This window comes from Sabethes cyaneus, chromosome 3 (genome assembly GCF_943734655.1).
Source record: "Sabethes cyaneus chromosome 3, idSabCyanKW18_F2, whole genome shotgun sequence".
NCBI lineage: Eukaryota > Metazoa > Arthropoda > Insecta > Diptera > Culicidae > Sabethes > Sabethes cyaneus.
In genome coordinates, this window is record NC_071355.1 from 89,415,445 (window position 1) to 89,438,837 (window position 23,393).

The 23,393-nt window shown below is 42.2% G+C and overlaps 1 protein-coding gene across 1 annotated transcript in view; it reads left to right on the forward strand.

The window, feature by feature from the left end:
- LOC128739860 (lachesin) overlaps positions 1 to 23,393 on the forward strand; it is a 154,512-nt gene that overhangs the window by 28,829 nt on the left and 102,290 nt on the right. The window contains exon 2 of the mRNA XM_053835361.1: positions 21,658 to 21,993. Coding sequence (XP_053691336.1) covers positions 21,658 to 21,993 — 336 coding nt within the window. The remainder of the gene's footprint in view (positions 1 to 21,657; positions 21,994 to 23,393) is intronic.

A 23,393-nucleotide genomic window follows, 5' to 3' on the forward strand; every position in this document is an offset into this window, starting at 1 on the left:
ACTTCTGCGGAGCAAAATGAGTGGCTGGGTATGGTTTTTTCCCATCTTCCTTTGCTGCACAAATCAGCCACAATGTGCTTACTCGGCTCGCTCCTGCTATATAGTGGTTTTCCCGTACGTTCCTTACGAATCCGCCAGCCAGTTTATACCCCAGCGCAGCCATTTCAACATTAGAGCAGAGCAAGATGCCCAACAAGTATGTCTATTCCTGTTGCAGAAGCGTATAGCATGTATGTTATGCTGGATGGTAGAAAATTTTAAATGTATCATGGAGTAAAAGAAGCACAAAACGTAATCACTAGCCAAAGCCACCAGCGGTTTTCCGAACTGACAACTCTTTTACAGGTTAACATGGTAATTCCGAATGGGGGCCGAAAGTGCAATTTCTATTTTCATTCGCAGTGACAGCAGGAACATGTTCATATGCGGGAGGAAATGAACTGGACGTGACAAAAAGCAACCTCGGCACTCCTCTATTAGGACATAAAAATTCGATGGCGTTTCGGTTCAATTAGGAAACGTTGAGAGATGGGAAAAATCTCGATCTGGTGTTAAGACTTTTCTTTGTTGTTGCACATATTGGACTACGATTGAATAGAGATTTGTACATAGAGACAACCTATTAAACACTCTTCTATGAATAGATCAACGCCTTTTGAAATGGTTTGTCAATTTAAATGATTTAATTCTGCACAATCGGTCGCAGAATTAGAATTCTAACTGTTACATGTAAAATACTGCTTTGAATTTTAGTGAAAATGAATCACTACAAAGAAATACAAAAATAGTGGAATTGTTCTACTGAATAAATAAAAGACAAGGGATTACAATCATATAATGGTTTTGATTCCTTTAGACTAGAAAGCCCTACACCCCATAAACCAGAGTCAAATTATGCAATGAAAGGAATGTTTTCGATGTTAAATGATAGAAGGTGGTGGGTTGTACAACCCTTCTTTCTACTCGAAAATATGTTATGTCTGTTTAGTACTACCGAAGCATTATTGTTATTATTATTATTAGGGCTTCCTTTACACAACCGCCGTAAATCCTTTTACATATAGACGCTCAAAGGCAAAAATACTCGAAAACCGCTGGTTTAAGCCTATGTAAATGTTGTTTCAACGGTTGCGTTCTACTCCATCTTCCATATTAATGGACGTTGTAACGTGAGCTGAATATTGGCTTAATAGAGGAAATTTTTGCTAATCACTTTAATAACAGTTAGTAAGAGAACCGTCGAACTGATAAACTTTCATCGTCAAACTAGTAAAAATATTCATTCACGTCAAAGCATGGCACTATACCCTAGTTTCAGTAATTCAATAGGAGCACGAAGAAGGTGAACTTTCCACTTCGTTACGCTTCTTGAACCTCAACCAATCCGTAGATTGAACGTATACACCCATTTGCTTCAGTAGTACGTGCTCGGTGGGCTCTAATCCCATGGCTTGTAATTATTTGCGAAAATTCACGCGCATTATTGAAATGTGCGGTGAGTTTACTACCGACTGATAAACGGAAGTCGTTATAGAGGAAACTTTTCTTGCAAAAGCAGACGACGGTTCGGATAAAACTTGAACAGGTATATTATTAGGTTAGTAATATTAAGTTGAATTAAATACGGTCCAAAGAGCATTGACTTTTAGCGGTATCGAATACCGAACGAGAGATACGAAAGGACAATGCGTTTGTTTACTTTTACTCGCAAAAGTTCGCAAACGCAATCGACCTCCGCACTGAACCGATACTAACAGCATCATAACCTTGAACACGAAATAGCGTCAAACTTTTCTACCATTTCGACCAGCAGATAAAGTTTGCCCCATGATGAGCAATTTCAGCACCCGAAAACGGTCGCAACGCATCAGCGATTGTTGCTGCTGCTGCTGGCTGACTGGCGTACGAACAACGCGGTCCCAATCCGAAAAAGACAATCGTCCGCCGTAGATGAGATAATCAGAAACTTCATTACGCGCTACAGCAGTAGATAAAACGATAAAAAGTTAGATACGATGAAAGGAAATAGCGAGAAAATTTTTGGTATAAAAAGTCAAACTTATCGGAACTCCATCATCATTCGTTTGTGATCGGTTGTTCCAACTCTATCTCGGATAGTCAAACATGAAGGTAAGACCCTAAGGTGTGAAGGATTCGAAAAAGTTGCACTAAATCTCATCACTGGCACTGTTTTTCAGGTGTTCGTTGTGTGTTTCGTGATTGTGGGCGTTATCAGTCTGGCCGCAGCTGATGAATCCCGAAGGGACAAACGTCGCATCCTGGACGATCATCAGGGATATGGGGAACACTACGAACAGCAGGACAATTACGACGAAGAGGCTCATCATCAAAATGATTTGAGCCACGATTGGCAACCGAAAAAGGAGATTAAGCATTATGTCACCAAAAAAGTACCGGTGCCAGTGCCTTACCCGGTTGAAGTGGAGAAGCACGTCCCGGTGCCGGTGAATGTTCCTTATCCGGTGCATACCGAAAAGAAAGTTCCCGTTCTGGTCGAGAAAAAGTATCCGGTTTACGTCGAGAAGAAAGTGCCCGTCCATGTGGACCGTCCCGTGCCATATCCCGTGAAGGTCGAAGTTCCTGTCTATCAGAAGGAATATGTCCAGGTGCCGAAACCGTACACAGTTCATGTTGACAAGCCCTATCCGGTGTACGTGAATGAACCGATCTACATCGAAAAACCAGTACCAGTAACTGTGTATATTAAGAAACATCAAAAGAAATGGTTCTGGTAGTAACCAGACTGTTGTCTTAGGTTGTAAGAATATTGTAACAAAGTTCTGATAAGGTAGGAAAAACTTTTACCTCAAAGTAAATATCAGTATAACTGAGTATATAACGCCATTAAGTAATAAAGTAATGAGGGGAACAGTTTATAGGAAACGCAAAATTGAGATTAAATATGAGTACCTAAATTTTTTGGTCCTGAGATTTGATGCATTGCAAAGTTAAAAAGAAAGATTTCATGTTATGGTATTTTTTGCCACTGAATAGAATAAAACCGAAAACATGCTGTTAGAAAGAAAATGTTTGTTTTAATTTGTGAAGCTATGATTCTGCTTACTACGTAATTATTCAATAGTCATTATTAACATTATTTGAAAAATTTTATGGCACCGCTAATTTCTAATCCATTACAACAAATATTGTTCTGCAAAAGACAAAATAAGCTACGAAAATTGGTGGTTCGTGATGTGCAAAACGGTGAATCGCATCGATCTGTCGCTGGGAAGTATAGTAAATGCAAGTTTCCGCGGTTGGGAAACGGGAAATGGTGGATCGCCCTGGTAGAGGCAGAGGAAGCGCAAAACCGAGAACCAGGACGGACACCAAGATCTTGTGCGAACTTAAGAAGAACCCGAAGGTAACTGTCTGGCAAGACCCAGAAAACCCTTCAGTTATCAATCCCGGTTGAACTGTTCGTCGCCGGCGTCTCGTAGCACAGGAATTGAATAGCAAAGTTGTCCGAAAGCGCCCATTTATCAGCAACCAAGACAAAGCCAAACCGCCTAAGTTTGCTAAGGCGTATGCTGTTAACGGGAAATTAGCAGTCATTAACTTTTCGTCGAAAAGCCTAATTTCGGAACCACTTTTTAGACCCAAAACAGGGGCTCTGTTCTTAAAAATATATTCACTGCATTCTGCTGGCCAATCTGAACACAGCGGATATATTTTCATGTACAGAATTTTTGTTTCAAACAAAAAATCTGCCTTTGAAATTTACAGAATCAATGACGGCTAATTTCACCTTAAGCTTCTAGATTTTTGGAGAACGGTTCTCTGGACGGACGAACCAAAGTCGGGTCGGGTTCGTGGGTGGCGCAGATCGGTGAGGAGCTTCAAAAACGCTTATCCAAGGCACGGTAGTGAAGCATGGTGGAAGAAATATGATAGTCCAGCGGTGTTTTTCGGGGATGGAATGGGAAGCCCCGTAACAATCGCCAAGATAATGACGACAGATTCCTATACCAACGTCTTACGGGACAATCTGGAGGTATCGAGAGGGCATGGGATCTTCTGCAAAGTTATCGGCATCTATCGGGTTTTCAGCTGAATATTACTTTTTCTGCTCACTCATCCGGCATTCGTAGTACGTGGCTAGGCCGCTGTAGTCTGCCGTGTTTTAGTCGCTTCATGTACTCTCCCCACTCTTCTTCTTCTAATTTGCTGACAGGAATTGCTCGCAGGATCTTACGCTCACACGCTTCGATCGCTCTTCTTCAGCGTCCATGCTTCATGGCCATAAAGTACAACCGAGAGCATCTTAGCGTCCTGCAGGCTATGGGGCCTCAGTTGGCTACGCAATGTGTATTTACTTTCCTTCCCTATATTTACTACTACTCGCTGTTTTACTGCATGACTCACATTGTTGTTGCCTGTCATCAATGTACCAAGGTAGCCAAATTCATCCACCACTTTAAAAATAATCAGTTTCAATATCCGAAGGGCTACAACTAGGGCTGTTCAACCGATAGTACCGGTGGTACCGAAACCGGTAATACCGACCAATTTTTGGATACCGAAATACTGGTTTTGGAAAGGCAAAAAACCAGTATTTCCGGTATTTTCTAAAATCCTAAGATTCTAAGGAGTTTGTTAGAAGTTACTAAATTTGATAGAAGATTGTAAAATTGATTGAAAAACTACTTGGTGGTAATGTTAATGAGATTCTTCGGCCACTAGCAATGAAGAGAGTAAAACTGTGGGTCATATAATTATAGCTCTTGAACTCGTTTAAGGCACAGTGGAGCATCTTTGCTGTAAAAATGTTTCATTATATGAGCCAGACGTCGTGTTTCAATTTATTTTTCATATTTACAAGCCACCAAATTATTCGAAGCTGTTAAATAACGAATTACGGAAACAATATCAGGACCCAGCAATGTCACTTACAATAGTAAATCGTCACTCAACGGTGAAGTAATGAAGCTTCGGTTTAAACTGAAGCAGCGCCGCTTTGTTTCAAAACCGGCTTCAATCAGCGTGAATGGAATAGTTTTCACTTCATCATTACGACCGGTTTTAACGTTTCATTTGTATTTTTTTTATCAAATATTCTGTAGAAGGCAAGCAACTTTGAATGCAATTGAATTGAATTTGAGTAACATTTTCTACAATTTAACGCATATTATAATTAACCTACTCACCATCGACAAATCGTGCTTTACTGTCAGTCGCCGTCATTTGAAACAGTCACTAATTTCAGCTAAAGTTTGCTTGAAACATTCTGTTCAACAAATGAAACAAGTCGCTTAATGTATGAAACGAAGGTAAGAGAAAGTCAGCTTCATTTATTTGCTTCGACTGAATACTGAATTCGCCTGATCTGAATACGAGGTTCTTTGCCCTTTTTGAGCATTTGAGTGTATATCCAGTGTACATATACACTTTGTTATGACACAATTTATGATAAGCCCTATCATCGCAGCTTCTTGCTTAAGAAGCTAACACCGATGATAACGATGTCTATCGTGCAGTCTAAAGGCCCCCATACACGTACGCACATGTTGGCCGAAAATGTTGGTGAATTCATGCTCGTCCAACATGCTCGCCGGTGTGTGAGTGCCACGAACCAAGCTGACAGAAGAAAATGTTCGGCTCGCCGCTCGACCGGAATGAACCTCCAACATTTTGTTCATTTCCAACCCAACATATGCGTACGTGTATGGGGGCCTTAAGAGCACGTCTGGTTTTGCAATGACAGTACCGCTTCTGTCGAATTTTCAAAGATCACCTTCTAACATTTTCGATATTTTACCCGCTATTCTGATGCTTGACTTTGTACCATCAAAGGTAGCACGTAGCAGCCTAATTAATTTTGTTGGAAAACCATATTCAAGCATAATCCACTATAGCTGATATCGTTTAACAGTATCGTACGATGTTTTGAAGTCTATAAACAGATGGTTAATCTGTAAATTGCATCCTCGGAATCTATCGAGAATCTGTCGCAAGGTGGGCATTTGGTCCGTCGTGGACCGAATGTCATTTTCGTTAACCGTTATGTGTGCGACAAAAAAAACACCTTTAGCAGGGCGACAAGGGTACCCGGGTACCCAAAATTGATATTGTTATAACATCAACAATTTTAAACCGATTTTGATGAAATAGGTGTCATTTGATTCGTTATTTTATCTAGTTTTCAATTATGTGGCCATTTGGCCATTAAAAGATTTACGGGGCCCAAAAATCCGGAATTCCGACAGAGTGTCCGCTGTGAGGTAGGGAACTGTTTGTATTGCAGGAAAATCAGTCATGCGGATATAAAAACTCTAAAAATTCATACAATGAACTATTTCATATAATGAGATGAATCAGGTTGGCCATTCCGGAGTAGGTTCCTGTGGGGTCATGGGTGGCCAGTCTAGGATTGGAGGTAAAAACCTAGCAATATGGGTATCAAAGTACTTGGAATTAGTTCGGGAGGTGATATTTTTTATATTTCGATATATTTTGATTGGTTATTTCGACAACAGTTTCTACGGGGTCACAGATCATACCGCAGGATTCAAGATAATGCTTAGCATTATCAGATCAGTTCAAAACGTAGAACTATCCGTTATACATTTGGAACCAGTTCCGAAATTATTAATCAGTACTAAACTGGCCATATAAGTTCAAAACATCCGCTAAACCAATCCTAATATTAGATTAGGCACCCAACTGGCCATCTGTAACCCTACAGGAACCCTTTTATGGAATGGCCAATGCGATCTAAAGTCACCAATTTATATAATAAGATGAAAAAGGGGTCCACAATGTCAAGTTCAAAGCTAATAGCTTTGCTGAAAGCTGATATTCTTTCAAAACAAGCGGCTTCCCACGTTTTACCGGACGTTGCTCCGGAATTACCGATTCCCGGGAACTACATGTCATTTGATGGCCAAATGCTTTGTCTAATTAAAACTAGATAAATGTACGAATCAAATGCCACTGGTTTCATCCAAATCGGTTCAAGATAGCCAAAGTTATAAACATAGTAAATCATGGGTACCCGGGTACCCTTGTCGCCCTCCTACGTAATAAAAAAATTCAAGTGCCTCTCATTGGTAAACCCCTTTATGGATATGCTCCAAAAAACTTCAATTACTTAAGATCAACGAGTTTTACGATGTCGCAAAATTTCAATGACGTCTGTTTTAAATTGAATGAGTTAGAACTATTTTAAAACTGAAAAGGTACCCGGGTACCCTGTTGCACACATAACGGTTAATAGGGCCGTACGCTTCCGACCGCCCAGTTAGCTTCGAGGTACGATGATGGTTTAACAAGCCAGTCGTCGTAAGTTAGAATCTCGGCTAGGCGGTGCTACTAGATAGAGTCAGTAGGATTTTTGCACTAACCCCGTAACGGTCCTGTACTCTAATAGCCGGCCGTGAAATCTGTCGATAAAGAAGGGTCAAGTCTTGGAAAAACGTTTAAGCCCAAGGCTTTGCTTTGCTTGCTTCCGAATTTCAACAGTTCAGTGGAGCTGCCATTCTTACTATTTACTTTGTCATTTTTCAGCTCTCAAGCTGCTTACTCTACCTCCGCCAAAGTTGGCGGATTTACAGCCTGTCCATCATCTTTAACCGTTATCCTGTTGTTGTCGACAGCTCCATCGTGTTCACCGCTTTGTGTTCACTCATCAAAATATTTATTCCAACGTTCAGCCACTTCCGATCTTTCAGTAATCAGGCTTCCTTCTTTGTCGTTGCTCATAATACGATTTGGCACGGCCTGGTCTTAATCCCGGTAATCATTTTAAAGAAGCTTCTCTTATCGCAGCGCCTGGTGTTTCTTATGATAGCGATGTCTTAGCTCTAGCCTTTCGGTATCTCTCTCCATCTCTTTCTGCTCGGGTGTGTCACAGTCAGTGTTGCTACAAGCTAAGACTCCAGAACTCAAGACTGGGCATAGAAGGAGGTTCACATATACACAGCAAAGGATGATACTACTAACGCCATCTCTTATCCCAAGGGAGTTACAACTGCATAAGTGTTAGTGATCGCAACCACCTGAAAGAATGTATGTGTGCAATGTTTATGTACGATATCATGCAATGGTGTCAGTGTGGTTGTGATGCTAGAGAGATGGCACATATACAATTTAAAAGTTACCACCATCAACCGTAGAGGGCGTACTGACCCTGTCCTTCGAGAATTGACAGAGTGTCAGACGGGTGCTACAAGTACAGATATTGATGCATGCATAAATTTGGGACCCACGAATTATTTTAGTTACCACCCAGTTAACTTCCAGGTACGATGCGGATCTAACAAGCCAGTCGTCGTATGTTCGAATCTCGGCTAGGGGGTGCTGCTAGATAGAGTCAGTAGGATTGTTGCACTAGCCCCGTAGCTGTCCTGTACTCTGCCAGCCGGCTGTGAAGTCTGTCGATAAAGAAGGGTCGCCCAAGGCTTTGCATTGCAATTATTTGCAATTATAGTTCCTGTGAGCCCAAGTAACACACAAAACAAGTTAGAAAATAATATTCGTGGAAATTAGTCGCTTAAGCGTACTATAAACGTACTTTGAAAACATATGTCGTTATTATTAAGGTTTTGAGATGTTTTGGGATAACATAAATTTATTTGACAGCTCATATCTAATGTATAATGTTTGTTTTGTCAACATGTCAACACGAAGTTTTTATTACGTCACCATTACTAAATTTAAACTACTGGAAGAACAAGTTGTAGCTTATGCTATAATAACGTTTTAAATTGGTATGAAATAACCTGATACATACTTCTTTCAATTCTTGTTTCATTAGACTTAAGTTTTTTGCGCTTTTCAGGTAATAGAGAAGTTCTGATATATGTAATATTATACTATTCGATAACAAGCTGTGTTGCTTGGGAGTTCTGGTATTACTAATGTTTCTGAATTTTAAAATAATCTACAAACTATTTATGTTATATAAAAAATTAGACTGAGAAAATAAAATACTGCGGAGAAAATTACAGGGTCCTAAATTTATGCATGCACAAATATCTGTACTTGTGCAACGCTGGTCACAGTTGCATTCAACATGTGAGTTCTGACTTAGTTCTTCTCGTCAGTCACACTATGCGCCAAATCACTCATGAAGTGAATGTAGCAGTAGTTTCCATTACTTCTCGCGCTGTAGTAGTGATCGCATCGTAGATGTGCTTCTACTACTCGTTCAGGTTTTCTTCAATTTATTCATCGATCCGTCATCACCTTACTAGACTACTCTGCAGCAACTCCTTTCACTGATAACCGCCGAAAGTTCAGCCGTATCTTCCTCGCTGGTTTCGATTTGAATACCTTGGACTAGATCGTGCCTGAACCGATGTTTGGTACGTATGCGACATCCGGAATGTCCCGACCATCAACCAGAACGTCGATAATCTCTAAGCAGCTCCATGACAATGTTTCAAGGTATGCTTCCGAATGTTCCCTCGTGCAAAATAGGTATTACCGAGAGCCAGTTTGTGGCTTTTAGATGTAGCAGGCGAGATGCAGTACCGTGGACCCCCGTTCGTTTGACCCTTTTTAATCTGAACACTTTTTAATTTGAACCCCGTTGGTTTGCACGACGTGCAAATTAAAAATGGTTCAAATGTCATTCTCAACATGACATCATTTGTTTATGCAGACGATGCACATAAACACGATTCGTTTATACTGACCTAGCGTGTTTAATCGGTTTCACATTTCGTTTTCCTAACGATTAAGAGAGAAATCCGATCGGAAAATGCAATATTCGCACTTGCAACTGCCAACAAAAACGGATTACCTACGAATGGCCGAAACACAAATGGCCGAATCACGAATGGCCGAATCACAAAAGGCCGAATCACGAATGGCCGAATCACAAATGGCCGAAACACGAATGGCTGAATGTCATATTCGACCGAAAATATTCATAGCCTTCAACATGCGCAAACATTGGGTACATGCTGTCCTTACTCACTGCCGCTCGTTCGGACTTAACTAAGGGATAATCCCTAATAGACAGTAAACCTAGGAAAATGCATGCACCTAAATAGTAGTGGTTTCTGGCCGGCGCTTCCGACGGCGGGTCACCGGCGCACACTCGCGGCCTACGGCCGTCTCGCCTTGAATCATCTAGGAAACATTTGCTACTAACACGGTAAATACGACTCGCCCCTTATAATGTAGGTGTATTTATAATCAAGAAATATGAGGTAAAAACCAGGATAAAAATTATCTTTCGTAGATATATGCTTATATTACAATTATAATCTTATTCTTACTGTCACGGATTTTCATAAAGAAGTAAATGCAGTAAACTACAAGTTTATTACCAAATTACTAAAGCGGCCGAAATATTTCATTAAATATCCCGCCGTGTCCATCTTTGTTGACCGCACATAGCAAAGCCAACAGTTGTGTCCATTGTTGTTGAACACGGTTGTTCCGCACGGTAGTTGGTAGTTGTCCTGTGAAAAATGAGTGCATCCGGCGATTCATCCGATGTTGCTGGTTTCAACGACGAAGAAAGTGCACCTGTCGTTAAAATTGTGTTGTCGCAGAGAGGAAAACCGATGCTTTCCATTGATGGGATACTATTCAATTAAAACAAGCAGAAGCGGAATGCTTCTTATGCTTTTTTCATTTCACACAATATTCACAAAATATAATAAAACAAATATACGCGGCCCAAGCAGCACACTTTCCTCATTTCTGGTTACAGCAACTTATTTATGACTGAAATTAGTCGTTAATCGGTTACCACAACTAGTTTATAAAAACTGTGCTAGTAGGGAGACTAAAACAACATTACTCGACCAGCACAGACATATTCATGGCGGTAAAACGGCTGCAGGTTTGTTGATAAAGTACTTTTATTTGGTGTTTTTAATGTAATAAAAATTCTAGGCTTTGTCTTTTCTGCCGCAAAATCGGATACAGGAGGCGTACGACGCGATGGAAGGAACGATGCTTGAAGAATTGGAGAATTTCCTTGCATATTTTCGGAATACTTACATAAGTGAGAGGAACCGGAACAACAGGCCATTGTTTCACCCCGCTCTGTGGTCAAATTTTAAGCCTGCCATTGACAAGCTACCGCGGATCACAAAAAACTTGGAAGCATGGCACCAACTATGAACAACCATTGTTGGTTCCCATCACCTGTCAATGACCAGGATCATCACAGAGCTGCGGGTGGAGCAAAATTCGATAGAGGGGAACATCCTTAGAATTCTTCAGGGGGATGTTCCGAATTCGCGCCGAGAAATAGACGAAAAAATCTACTCGAAATGTGTTAATGCTCACAAAATGAGCAGCAAAAATTTTGTTCACGCAGTTGCGCTTTTATTAAGCGCTAAACAAAGGCGTTCGTAAAACATGTTTTGTTTGTTTAATAGTAGTAGTTTGTTTTTTGTTTGATTAAAGTTATTTGTTAACTACTTGCCAATTCATGGTTTTTTATTGAGTATTTAGGCATTTCGAAAAATTTCGGCCTTTCGTGATTCGGCCATTCGTGATTCGGCCTTTCGTGATTCGGCCATTCGTGATTCGGCCTTTCGTGATTCGGCCTTCTGTGACTGTTATTTAAATTCGGCCATTTGGATTTCGGCCATTCGTGATTCGGCCATTTGTGTTTCGGCCATTCGGTACCAGCCCACAAAAACAAACCACCGAAACAATAACAAAGAGCAGGGCGGCCAGTTCACACAGGTTTCAGCATATTTCGGGTTACCATATGTTCAAATTAAAACGGGGTTACGTTAGTTTGCATGAGGAATCGTTCAAACGAACGGGGGTCCACTGTATAGCATATAGATTAATCGTTTGTTCCGGATCAGTCGCTGCTGTACGCCACGCCTCTAACCCGGGTACAGCCGGGGTGCAGTGTGATGGCCGTGATAAACTGTTCCTGAGCTGTAAAAGCTTCACAGCACTTGTGTGTACCTCTCAAACCTTCGAGTCCATTCTCTGGTTCGTGGCGAAAACCTTGGTTTTAAGGTCACAACTTCAAAACTATTGCTAGCTCATTAGTTTCTGTCCAAATCATCAGCGAAAACAAACTGTAGCTTGGACCCCTCCCTTCTATCTCGTGTTGTGGCCTGATAAAATTTTTAGCAGGAAAGTTTCTTAAAATCTTTTTTAACGTGTGTTTCGCCATGAGCAAGTATCCTTAGTAGTTCGTTAGTAGTTCCTATTTGTTGCCCGTGTGTTCTGGCGACATCTCTATCCGAGAATCTTGAACTGACCTCGATCAGTCTCAATACCTTCCAAGTGGTGTGTGTTCCATTACAACGCTTATTTTGATTCAATCGGGCCACGTTTCTTCATCCACGGGATTTAGAGGCATTAGTGAGAAATTTGGATGGATGAAGGATGAGTGCATCAAAATAAACTGTTATCAAAATGGCCGCTGTGTCGTCCAAGCCCGAGCCCCAAGTCCAAGGTCTACGGCTCAAGGCCCAAGACCGGTGAAGGCCCAAACTCAGCGGGTTGTGGGCTGGTCAAGGTCACGTTTGGCCTTGTCCCAACCTAAATAAACACAAAAATGAGAGCGGGAACTCTTATCCCTACCTCCACACGGAGTCGGCCGGGACGCAACCGGGCCCGGGGTCGACCAAATACCAGTCTTTTGTTATACTCCCAGTTGTGTGATAACAGGGAAAGGGGGCACTGAGTGCCTGCGGGTAGCGTAGTGTAATGGTATAAAGAAGCGAGCGTAGCTCAAGTCCCATAAGACAGTTGCAGACGTCGTAGTATCTTGTTAGAGCTCAGGACTATAAACCTAAAAGCCATATCGGGAGTGCCATGGGCACATTAGGGTCGGTTCCAGGAAGATCCTAATATCTGGTACACTGTAATGGCGGGATATGATCGGATAAGACATTTTAGGGCTGACAGCTATGCTATTGTATTACTTTAGGTGAACGGTGATACCATCTCGAAACGGCGAGTAGGCCAATAGCACGGCTGCCTTCCGTCCATGGAACCATGGCTGCTCTCTAGGTACGTTCAAAACTCGTCGCCCACGTCAAAGGCGGTGGTTGTAGGCTCAGATAATACTTTCCTGACTAACGCCGATCTGGCTCTGCACCCTCTGCAACTCCATGAAAGATAGCGGTACAACCCTCGCATAGCCTCACTGCTTACATGGATAACCATGGGATCATAAAGGCGACTACATACTACGATAGCGACCTAGAGTTGGAACCCAACAGTGTGAATAAATATCTTATTCAAAACGAGAGCTCGACCGAGGCCGGCAATGATGTTTTTGTTAACCGTTATGTGTACGGGAAATTTAACACCCATAAGTGTTCGGTTGGGTACCCGGGTACCCACCGAAATGAAATGCTTCTAACTTTATCAATTCTTGACCGATTTTAGATCTTGAACCGTCAAAAGATTGGAAAATTTGTCTATTTTTAGAGCATGAGAGTTACCAAGCCTGGGACCACGTCTGGTTCCCGTAAATCCGGATCTCCAGGACCATGTTCCGGATCCAAAACAAATGTGTACAATTGTCAATAAAACCACACAATATTGGTATCAAAATTCATGAAATCACTCCAGGAGTTGATGTTTATCCATTTTGAGTCCATTTAACGAGTTGTCTTCGGAATGGCCATTCCGGAGCAGGTTCCTGTGGGGTAGGCCGTCCCTTATTTTTCAAAAATTGACCTAGCGATGAGCTCAACATCACAAAATGTTCGTTTTTTTATGCAGAATAAAATGACGTGTTGTTAAGGTCCCTGCGATAACGTTAAGTGGTCCCGCAACGGACTTTTAGATAAAATTATGTGAATGACTGGATCCTCCACATAATGACAACTACGCCACTATAGTGCGTACGCTTGGTCATCCGTTATTCAATTTAGTATAATGAGTTCAACATCACAAAATTTTCGGTTGGCCGGGCAGAAGAAGATTATATGCTCTTAAGACCCCTATGATAACATTAAGTGGTCCCTCAACGCTCCACCTCGTATGCCAGAGTAGAGCAAGACTTGCCCGGATGATGTCCTGTGTTCGCCAGTACCCGGCCAGCGGACCTCGCTCAGCCCCAGGATTTCAAGCTTCAGGCGGCTAGCTTCTCTTGCAAGTTGAGCCAGCTTGCCCTGCTGGGCAAGGGTCAGTATATTCCATGTTCCGATTCGTGTCCGTGTTTTCATGCTAAAGGTCGTTGCCAATAATCCAGGGAGATTTCTTCTTTCATTTTCGGTAACTTTTTATGTTCTGGTACAGTAGGCTGTTAACCTAAGGTCCTTATCCCGCTGATGGGGCTGCCATCTTATTGTGGGCGGGAGCCCCTGTGCCCCCTTTCCTGTTAGCATACGACAACCTAAGTTGCGTACCCCAGCCGGCACCTCGTGGAGGTAGGAATAGGAGTTAATGAACAGAGGTTATGGAATGCATATGAGCGACCTCCAACGTAATGACAAGCTATTTACTGCAGTGAGCGTTCTAAAGGGTCTAGCAAGCAAAATATCGAGACAGTTATCACATGTGTCATTTTCAAATCAATTAGTTTTATTTCAAACGTAAGTCAATTAGTTCATTTAACGATCCTACAAAGTTACGTAGGGATGCCTTCTGTTTGTTTGGAAGTTTCTTCCGAAAATCCTTAATATTTAGCAGCAAGTTTTGAAAAGCCTTTTCTTTTTGGGTAACATTTCTGTTCTAGTCTTGCATTAATTTTATTGGTTAATGTGATTTAGCAGCTGCTGCCAAGATTACTGGAGCAGAATCTGTGCTAACCTTTGCAGCGTCAAGAGCCTGTGCCAATTCAGGGGTCACAACAATCTGTGTTCCTCTGCGTCTTTGTGGAGATTCTGTCGACACACGATATTCGTCTCCATCGCTTGTATTCTCAGAGTCTTCATCTTCACTAGATGTGTAGAGAAGCACGGTATTGGATGCAGTTTGAAAATGTTGTAATGTTGAATCTATTAAGATAGAGCGCTATTTTGGCAGTGGTCGATTTTCAGTTTATTTCCTTCGGCTTACCATGTGTTTCCAAAATGAATGCCGAAGAATATCTGCTGAAGAAAGCCAGTAGCAAAATAGTCTGATACCATAAATGTGCTTGCGATGTTCTTCCAACAGCTTTTGTCTTTGCTTCTTACGCTCCTCTGCTTTCTGTTTCTCCTGGATTTTGCCAGCAAGAACTCCATCGACACCAGCAATAGTACATACACGACGACCTTCTTTCTGATCCTTTAGAAATTGTATATCCTCCAACAGAGCTTGCTTCACTATTGGATCCCTTTCCTTTTAAGCTTTTTGCTGCATATCCGTTATCGCCGTGCGTTTGGATATATCGAAAAGATTGTCAAGCTTTTTGCAGAAGAGAGTCTCTCGATTATGTTGCGTTTTGCTCTCCTTTCGTGATATTTGCTTGCAGAGTGCCGATAATCCAGCATGGAGGGATAATGTGCTTTCTGGACTATTGGTATTTTCGTTTTCTGGCAGTAGCACAACACTTACTTAACGGCGTTCTTCGTACTCACTTTAAGTGAAAGTTTTGCCGATCGGAGCTGGTAATAAAACGCAGCTAATACTTGGTGTATCGTGGGAAGACGCGCACCAGTTATAAATTCGCATTCTTACTAAGAAGTGACAGCATTGTGAAACTTGTTGGACCTCAATGATAACTAATTGATATAAATAAAACTAATTGATTTGAAAATGACACATGCGATAACTGCCTCGATTTTTTGCTTGCTAGACCCTTTAGAACGCTCACTGCAGTAAATAGCTTGTCATTACGTTGGAAGTCGCTCATTAAACTACTTACGGAGCGTTGAGGGACCACTAAATGTTATCATAGGGGTCTTAAGAGCATATAATCTTCTTCTGCCCGGCCAACCGAAAATTTTGTGATGTTGAACTCATCACTAAAATGAATAACGGATGACCAAGCGTACGCACTATAGTGGCGTAGTTGTCATTATGTGGAGGATCCAGTCATTCACATAATTTTATCTAAAAGTCCGTTGCGGGACCACTTAACGTTATCGCAGGGACCTTAACAACACGGCATTTTATTCTGCATAAAAAAACGAACATTTTGTGATGTTGAGCTCATCGCTAGGTCAATTTTTGAAAAATAAGGGACGGCCTACTGTGGGGCCTTATGAGACCATTAACCTGTTTGGACTGAAACCCTAGCAATATGTATATCAAAATTCACGAAATCACTCTAGGAGTTGAGTTTTATCCATTTTGAGTCCATCTGATGATTTGTCCCCGGAATGGCCACTCCAGAGCTTCCTGTGGGGCTCTATGAGACCAGTAACATGTTTGGATAGAAACCCTAGCAATATGTATATCAAAATTCGTGAAATCACTCCAGGAATTGAAATTTATCCTTTTTGAGTTCAGTTGATGACATGTCCTTGTAATGGCCTTGCCGCAACAGGTTCCTGTGGAGCCTTATGAGACCAGTAACATGTTTGGTTAGAACCCCCAGCAATATGTATGTCAAACTTCATGAAATCACTCCAGGAGTTGATTTTTATTCACTTTGAGTCCATTTGATGAGTGGTTCCCGGAATGGCCACTTCGTAGCAGATTCCCATGGGGCCCTGAGGCCACTAACATGTTTGGGTAGAAACCCTAGCAATATGTATGTCAAAATTCATGAAATCCCTCCAGGAATTGATTTTTGTCCATTTAAGTCGATTTGACGAGTTGTCCTCGGAATGGCCACTCCGGGGACAACTTGTAAGATGGACTCAAAATGGATAAAAATGAACTCCTGGCGTGATTTCATGAATTTTGACATACATATTGCTGGGGTTTCTATCCAAACATGTTAATGGTTTCATAAGGCTCCACAGGAACCTGCCACGGAATGGCCATTCCAAGGACATGTCATCAACTGAACTCAAAAAAGGATAAATTTCAATTCCTGGAGTGATTTCACGAATTTTGATATACATATTGCTAGGGTTTCATTCAAACATGTTACTGGTCTCATAGAGCCCCACAGGAACCTGCTTCGGAGTGGCCATTCCAGGGACAGCTTATCAAATGAACTTAAAATGGATAAAACTCAACACCTGGAGTGATTTCGTGAATTTTGATATACATATTGCTAGGGTTTTCTATCCAAATATGTTAGCGGTCTCGTAAGGCCCCACAGGAACCTGCTCCGGAGTGGCCATTCCGAAGACTATAAGTTGAATGGACTCAAAATGGATAAACATCAACTCCTGGAGTGATTTCATGAATTTTGATACCAATGTTGTGTGGTTTTATTGACAATTGTACACATTTGTTTTGGATCCGGAACATGGTCCCGGAGATCCGGATTTACGGGAACCAGACGTGGTCCCAGGCTTGGTAAGTCTCAGGCTCTAAAAATAGACAAATTTTCCAATCTTTTGATGGTTCAAGATCCAAAATCGGTCAAGAATTGATAAAGTTAGAAGCATTTCATTTCGGTGGGTACCCGGGTACCCATCCGAACACTTATGGGGTAAAAAAATTCGAAGGCCCCCCCTTCAACCCCCCCTGCTGCTACAAGCAATCTGTTGATGACAAATGACAAATGACAAATTCCCACTAGTTAGGAGCATTCTACGAGTTTTAGCTGGCTGAGTTGTCGTAAACCTTGTTTTTCGAGGCTATAAAGTCTCAAAAGGTACCCGGGTACCCAGCCGAACACATAACGGTTAAACGTAGCAAGTTAGCGCGTTCGCCGTCAACGAAGAAGGGAAACCCCGAGGTGCAACCCAGAAAGGGAAACCCGCCGAAATCGGGGGCACAGCCTAAGAAGTCGACTCCACAGAAGGCTAGCACGCTGGTTAGATTGCTGGTGACTGCAGCTGCGGTTCCGTCAAAGAGGCGATCGACAGCGGTGATAAAAAGTAACCAAAAGTAAGTCGTTATCGACCGAGGAAGTTGCGAATTCTTGATGCGGGAGTAGGGCACCTCCAGGTAATAGCAAGCTGGCGGCGCCAGAAAGGTCGGTGGATGAGTTGTACTCGTTCATCAACTCGCGGACGAAAATTCACCTCGACATGAAACAGCTAGCGGTGAGCCTACTCGCTACCGTCTTAGCTGCCGTGGTGGAGAGGCAAGGGCTTTTGAAGCGATGTGAGATCGCTGGAGATCAGACCATGGCCGCCAAGACTTTGGCCATGCCAAGTCAGGCGCGCGCACCGCTTGCCAACCGCAAAGCAGCGATGCCTGACGACGGGCTGACGCTGGTAGTGTAGAGGCAGCGGACTGACCGCGTTTCTACCTGCAAGCAGACGAAAGAGGTCCCATATGGTGCAATCGGGACAGAAGACCAATGGCGGGTGGTTGGGCGCAAACCGCTTACCCAGCAACCAAGGGAGGTCGTAGCTGACGCTACAAGAGTTTGAGGCAGATGTTATAATGACCCGCCGTACCACGGGGCGAAATGCTCTTCGAGCTCAAAAAGGACCCAACAGTCCAGAACTCGAAGTACAAGGAGATGGTGGAGAAGTCCCTGGGTGAGGCGGGCCCTGTCGCAGCGTACTCTTGTCGAGTGTAAGGTGGCGAAAGGTATATGGTGATATGCTAATTGCAACCAGTGATGTGCTAGAGACCATCGCGAACAAGATGTTGTCGTTTGGCAAAATTAAGATAGATTTGTCCGTGTGTACCCACGTAGAGCAGCGCGTGGAGCAGTTGCTCTGGCAAGCAGCAGCCGTGACGAGGTGCGATATTGCCATTATCGCAGACCCCTAACGTGTTTGTCAGGGCAACGGTAACTGGGTGATGGACAACAGTCGTATGACAGCGATTGCTGTCATGGGCAGATACCTCGTCCAAGAGGTGGTAACGACTAAGAAGGAAACATGATTGCCTTAAAGACCTATTCGTTGAAGCTCTCCGGCAGGTCCTAATACATAGTGCAAGAAGGCGCATGCAGAGAGCCCGAATCCGCGGATGTTGAAGCGCGTGGGGTTGAGCTTTTAGCGGCCAGATTGGCGCTTCCCGAGCAGGAGCGAAGAGCAAAATAATATGAAAACAATATAAAACTGTGTTATAATGGTATATTTTGTTATTGAATAGATATGGAGTTACATTGATAACACATTTTGTTATTGAGTAGATATTTAAAACAGTGGTTGTAAGATGAGTTTAATAACTATTTTGTTATCATATCTTATTTAGGCCTTAAAATGACATTCGATATATTTCATACAATTTTTTTTATTGATTAAAGAGATTGTAGATTATAAATATTATGACATATTGGTGAATCTTTGAACCGCGGAGTGGATAAAAAAGAGGCTCTACCAGCCCCTTATTAGCCCCCCAATACATGTACACACAGCTTCAACTTTTATGGGAAGGGGTACACCGTTGGTTATGTTACTAGTCATCGCAACCATCTGCAAAAATGAATGCGTGTGGTGCTGATGACAACGTCGTCCAGTGATATCAGCGTGGTAGTGATGTTAGAGTAAAAGGACGTATACAACCTAACAATTACCACTAGCGTCCGTTGGGGCGTGCTAACCCTGTCCTTGGAATTTGAGTGTCCAATCCTGAGTTCTGAAGTATTTGTTCACTGTTAGTAAAACCGGTGGTATAATTGGAAACGCACTTGACCGGCAATCAATAATTAAGGGTTTAGTCTCATCTGCTCAATCATTTTTCACGGTTTGTTGATCATGTTTCACAACTCTAATACAATTTTTCGTTTTATTATTTACTCTTCTCATAACAAAACTAATTCTTTGCGTTGATTTAATTGATGTTTGAAATTTAATTTTATGTTTCATGATTTTAGTTTATCTGTTATCTTGAGTGGCAAAAAAACATAGCAAACGTAACGATAGGCGGTTCGTCTTTAGAAATTAGGCGGTTGCTTTAAATTAGCCTTCTAAAACTTCAATCGCTTGTACGCACCCATACCTTTAATCCCGTCATTTTAATTACCGACGACAGCAAATCGGTGCCATCATATTTCAATGAAGATTATTTTATAAACTTATGGTGCTCATTGGCACGGCCCTAATTAACCAAGATAAATAGTCAATTACGTTTTATATTACCAGCCCGGTGTATGTACAATTAAAACCCGGAAGGGCGAAGCGTGTTCAATATTTGCTCGATAATACGCAATGTACTGATGCGCTAATTTTCCACGCTTCGTGCAACGGGTGTTCCCATTGCTGGGCCGAAGCGTATTGTTCGAGTATATATCGAATACCATGATGATGCAGTCTATGTAGTGTAGGTAAGGACTACTTTCCCCGAACAGGCAGCCACAAAACGCTCGGGGATTGCGAAGTCGAGCAGTGCACGACTGAATAATAACGATATTACCACGTGGTTGGTTCCGCTCATACGTGTCCGGGTGGGTTAATTACAGAAATGTTTAGTTCTGATTAAAATTTGCATAAAATTTCAACAGTGGTTTGCTTAATTGCACATAACTAAATCGATGAATTGTTAATATCAAGCTCCGCCAAACTATTGTCAGGCAAATCGTTGTTTAGAGCGTCCCAGTGGGAACGTCGGGTCAGTTGAGAGATTGTTCGCTAAAGATATGAGGGAAATGCGTGGGCATTTCCATTAGAGATTACTCGGGCATACCCACCAGTAGGTAGGCAGGTAGGTAGGTAGGTAGGTGGATTTCAACAGCCTTGCATGACTGCTGAATTGAGATTGATGATGTTTTCCGACGTATTGACGTTAGGATTCAGATTACTGTTCAGGTTGCAACTGAGGTTGAATCGACTGTAATAACCGATACGATTTTTAATTATTTAAAATTATTTTGTTATGCATCATTCATTTTACAAAATATGCCTGTCTGATTGGGGGAACACAAGTTTTCGTTAAATCTCAAGCAGATCATAGAGTTGTATATAGAGATTATAGCAGCTTCATTTCAATTTTGTGGCTGCTAATTGCTTCCGTGTCGCAACATCATAAATCATATAGTATATGGGTCGGCAAATTTCTATTTTAATTTCATCTATTCGTCTGTTTTGCGAATTGAAGGATAGGCTTCAGGTCGTATATTTAAACATATCACAAATAAATTAAAACGAATACGGTTCTTCTATCTACATGTTTAAATACAAGCTTAACGGATTCTTAATGACAGCTGGTAACATTTTAACATTCACTATACGTTGTAGATCGTTGAAAGCTCTCGTTTGCCGGCATGTCGTTTCATGTTAGGTATAATTCCTATCTCGGTATGGTGGATTGAAAATTCTGCGAGCACAAAGCGTGACTTGACTACTATTAAAATGCAACCGTGCAGCAAGCGTTTGTCCTACAGACAAAATACTTCTGAAAACACTATGTCGGCAATCTGTATCCGCAGCGAATCGTGTCAATATTGACCAACGAACTAGGTCTTGGTCCAGTGGCAGTTGGTCTCCATTGCGCCTCAAATTCCACCGGGCAAAATGTACAAACTTATTTTAGCTATCTCAATCTATTTTATATAGGTTCCGTATTGCAGCCGCTGCGCAACACTCGGAAAGTTTAGTATGCTCCATACAAGTGCGGTATATGTTGCTAGAATTGTGTGTGGATCGTTAAGATCTCATCTATATTAATTATGTATTAAAACTGCTCGTAATTACTATTGGCACAGAATACTTAAATTGTACCGTTCAAACAACTCTCACGTATTTTACCGTATACAATTTTTTGCAGAAGCTTCAACTCCTATTTCTATCTTTTCAGAAATCAACCTGCAACAACCGCCCGCCGATCCGGAGCCGGAATTCGAGGGCACCATCCAGAACGTAACCTTTCCGGCCGGACGAGAAGCCGTCCTGACCTGTTCGGTGAAGAATCTCGGTCGCTACAAGGTCGGTTGGCTGCGTGCATCTGATCAGACGGTGCTTGCGCTGCAGGGGCGCGTGGTGACGCATAACTCACGGATAAGTGTGGTGCACGAAGATATGCGAACCTGGCGTCTGCGAATACGGCAGCTACGTGAATCGGACCGCGGCTGCTACATGTGTCAAATAAACGCCAGCCCGATGAAGAAACAGATTGGATGCATTGATGTGCAAGGTAAGATTAGTTGATAATGGATTAAACTGACTGAAAAGGGCATTTCAATCAGGCAGCCACGTAGCCAGAGGTGGGGGCCAGGAGCCCTATCTTGGCCCCTAATATATTATGTGCATATCTTACTGCTTATAAATATAATAAATAATATGCATGTGTAGTGCCTCGACCTGCTCGTCCTCATTTAATATTAGTCGAAAGTCGGATTTTTGTTCCGGAAGATTAATGATAGTTATTGTTCGAGCAGACCGGTCATTCACGATCCGCAGATTATACATTTCATACAGTTTTATACTCTTTACCTATAATATAACTTCAAAATCGCTTAACACTGCATGTTATTTTTGCTAGCATTTCACGGCATAACTACTTGTTTGTATCGACAGTGATGCCCCGATAGAAATTAAACAAGCAAAATTATTTTGCTTACACCTAATCTTGCGCGCCGGTTAAGCGCCACGATGAAAGCCGCGAGACAGAACAGGATCGTGAACTATAGAGCTTTAGCGTGAACTAATTTTCACTTGGATGAAACAGTTATGTTTAAGCAATGTATGTATCCGGAAGATCAGTCCCCTTTATTCATACTAAATTCTGCATTTACCAACAATGAGCCTTTTGTCAGTAGCCTTACTTACTATAGTTAGGTTGCTTGCCATTTTAGGCCAAAGCCTGTTGAACAAAGTTTCTCCAGTTTACTCGGTTGTAAGATACCGCTTTCCAACTCCGCAGACACCATGTACTCTTCGCCAGATCTCGCTTCACCTGGTCTAACTATCTTGCTCACTGCGCCCCTGGTCCTTCTGGATTTGAGCCAAACACCACCTTTACAAGGTAGTTGTACGGCATTTTTGCCATCGTATTCGTCCAGCTTTAGCTACCGCCGTTACCAGTGAGCTAAGGTATACAAATTCGTCAACTACTCATCGCTAACGATCATTATACTGTTACCCAAGCGGCGTCAGCCGGCCTCGGCTCCGCTGGTCAGTGTGTACATTATTAAGACGTATTTACCTTTAAACACAATTTTTTCTGCTTCGCGCTTTAGTCTGGGGTACTGTTCAGCCACCGCCACAGATGTTTTGCAGATAATATACATTTCATCGGCAAAGCAGACGAATTGGCTAGATTTGTTGAAAATCGTGCCCCACGTGTTGGTATCCGCTCGGTTCATAACACGTAGTAGCGCTATGTTGAACAGCAGGCATGAGAGACCATTATCTTGACGAAACCTTCTGTGTGATTCGAATGAACTTGAACATCCACCCGAAATCTAAACACTGTACTGATTACCATCCATCGCAAATCGCGTGGGAACTCTGTATTCACTGCCCTTTAGGAAGATCTGCCGCAGTGTAATTATTCAATCCGTTGTAGACCGTCCTTCGACGAAACCGGCTTGG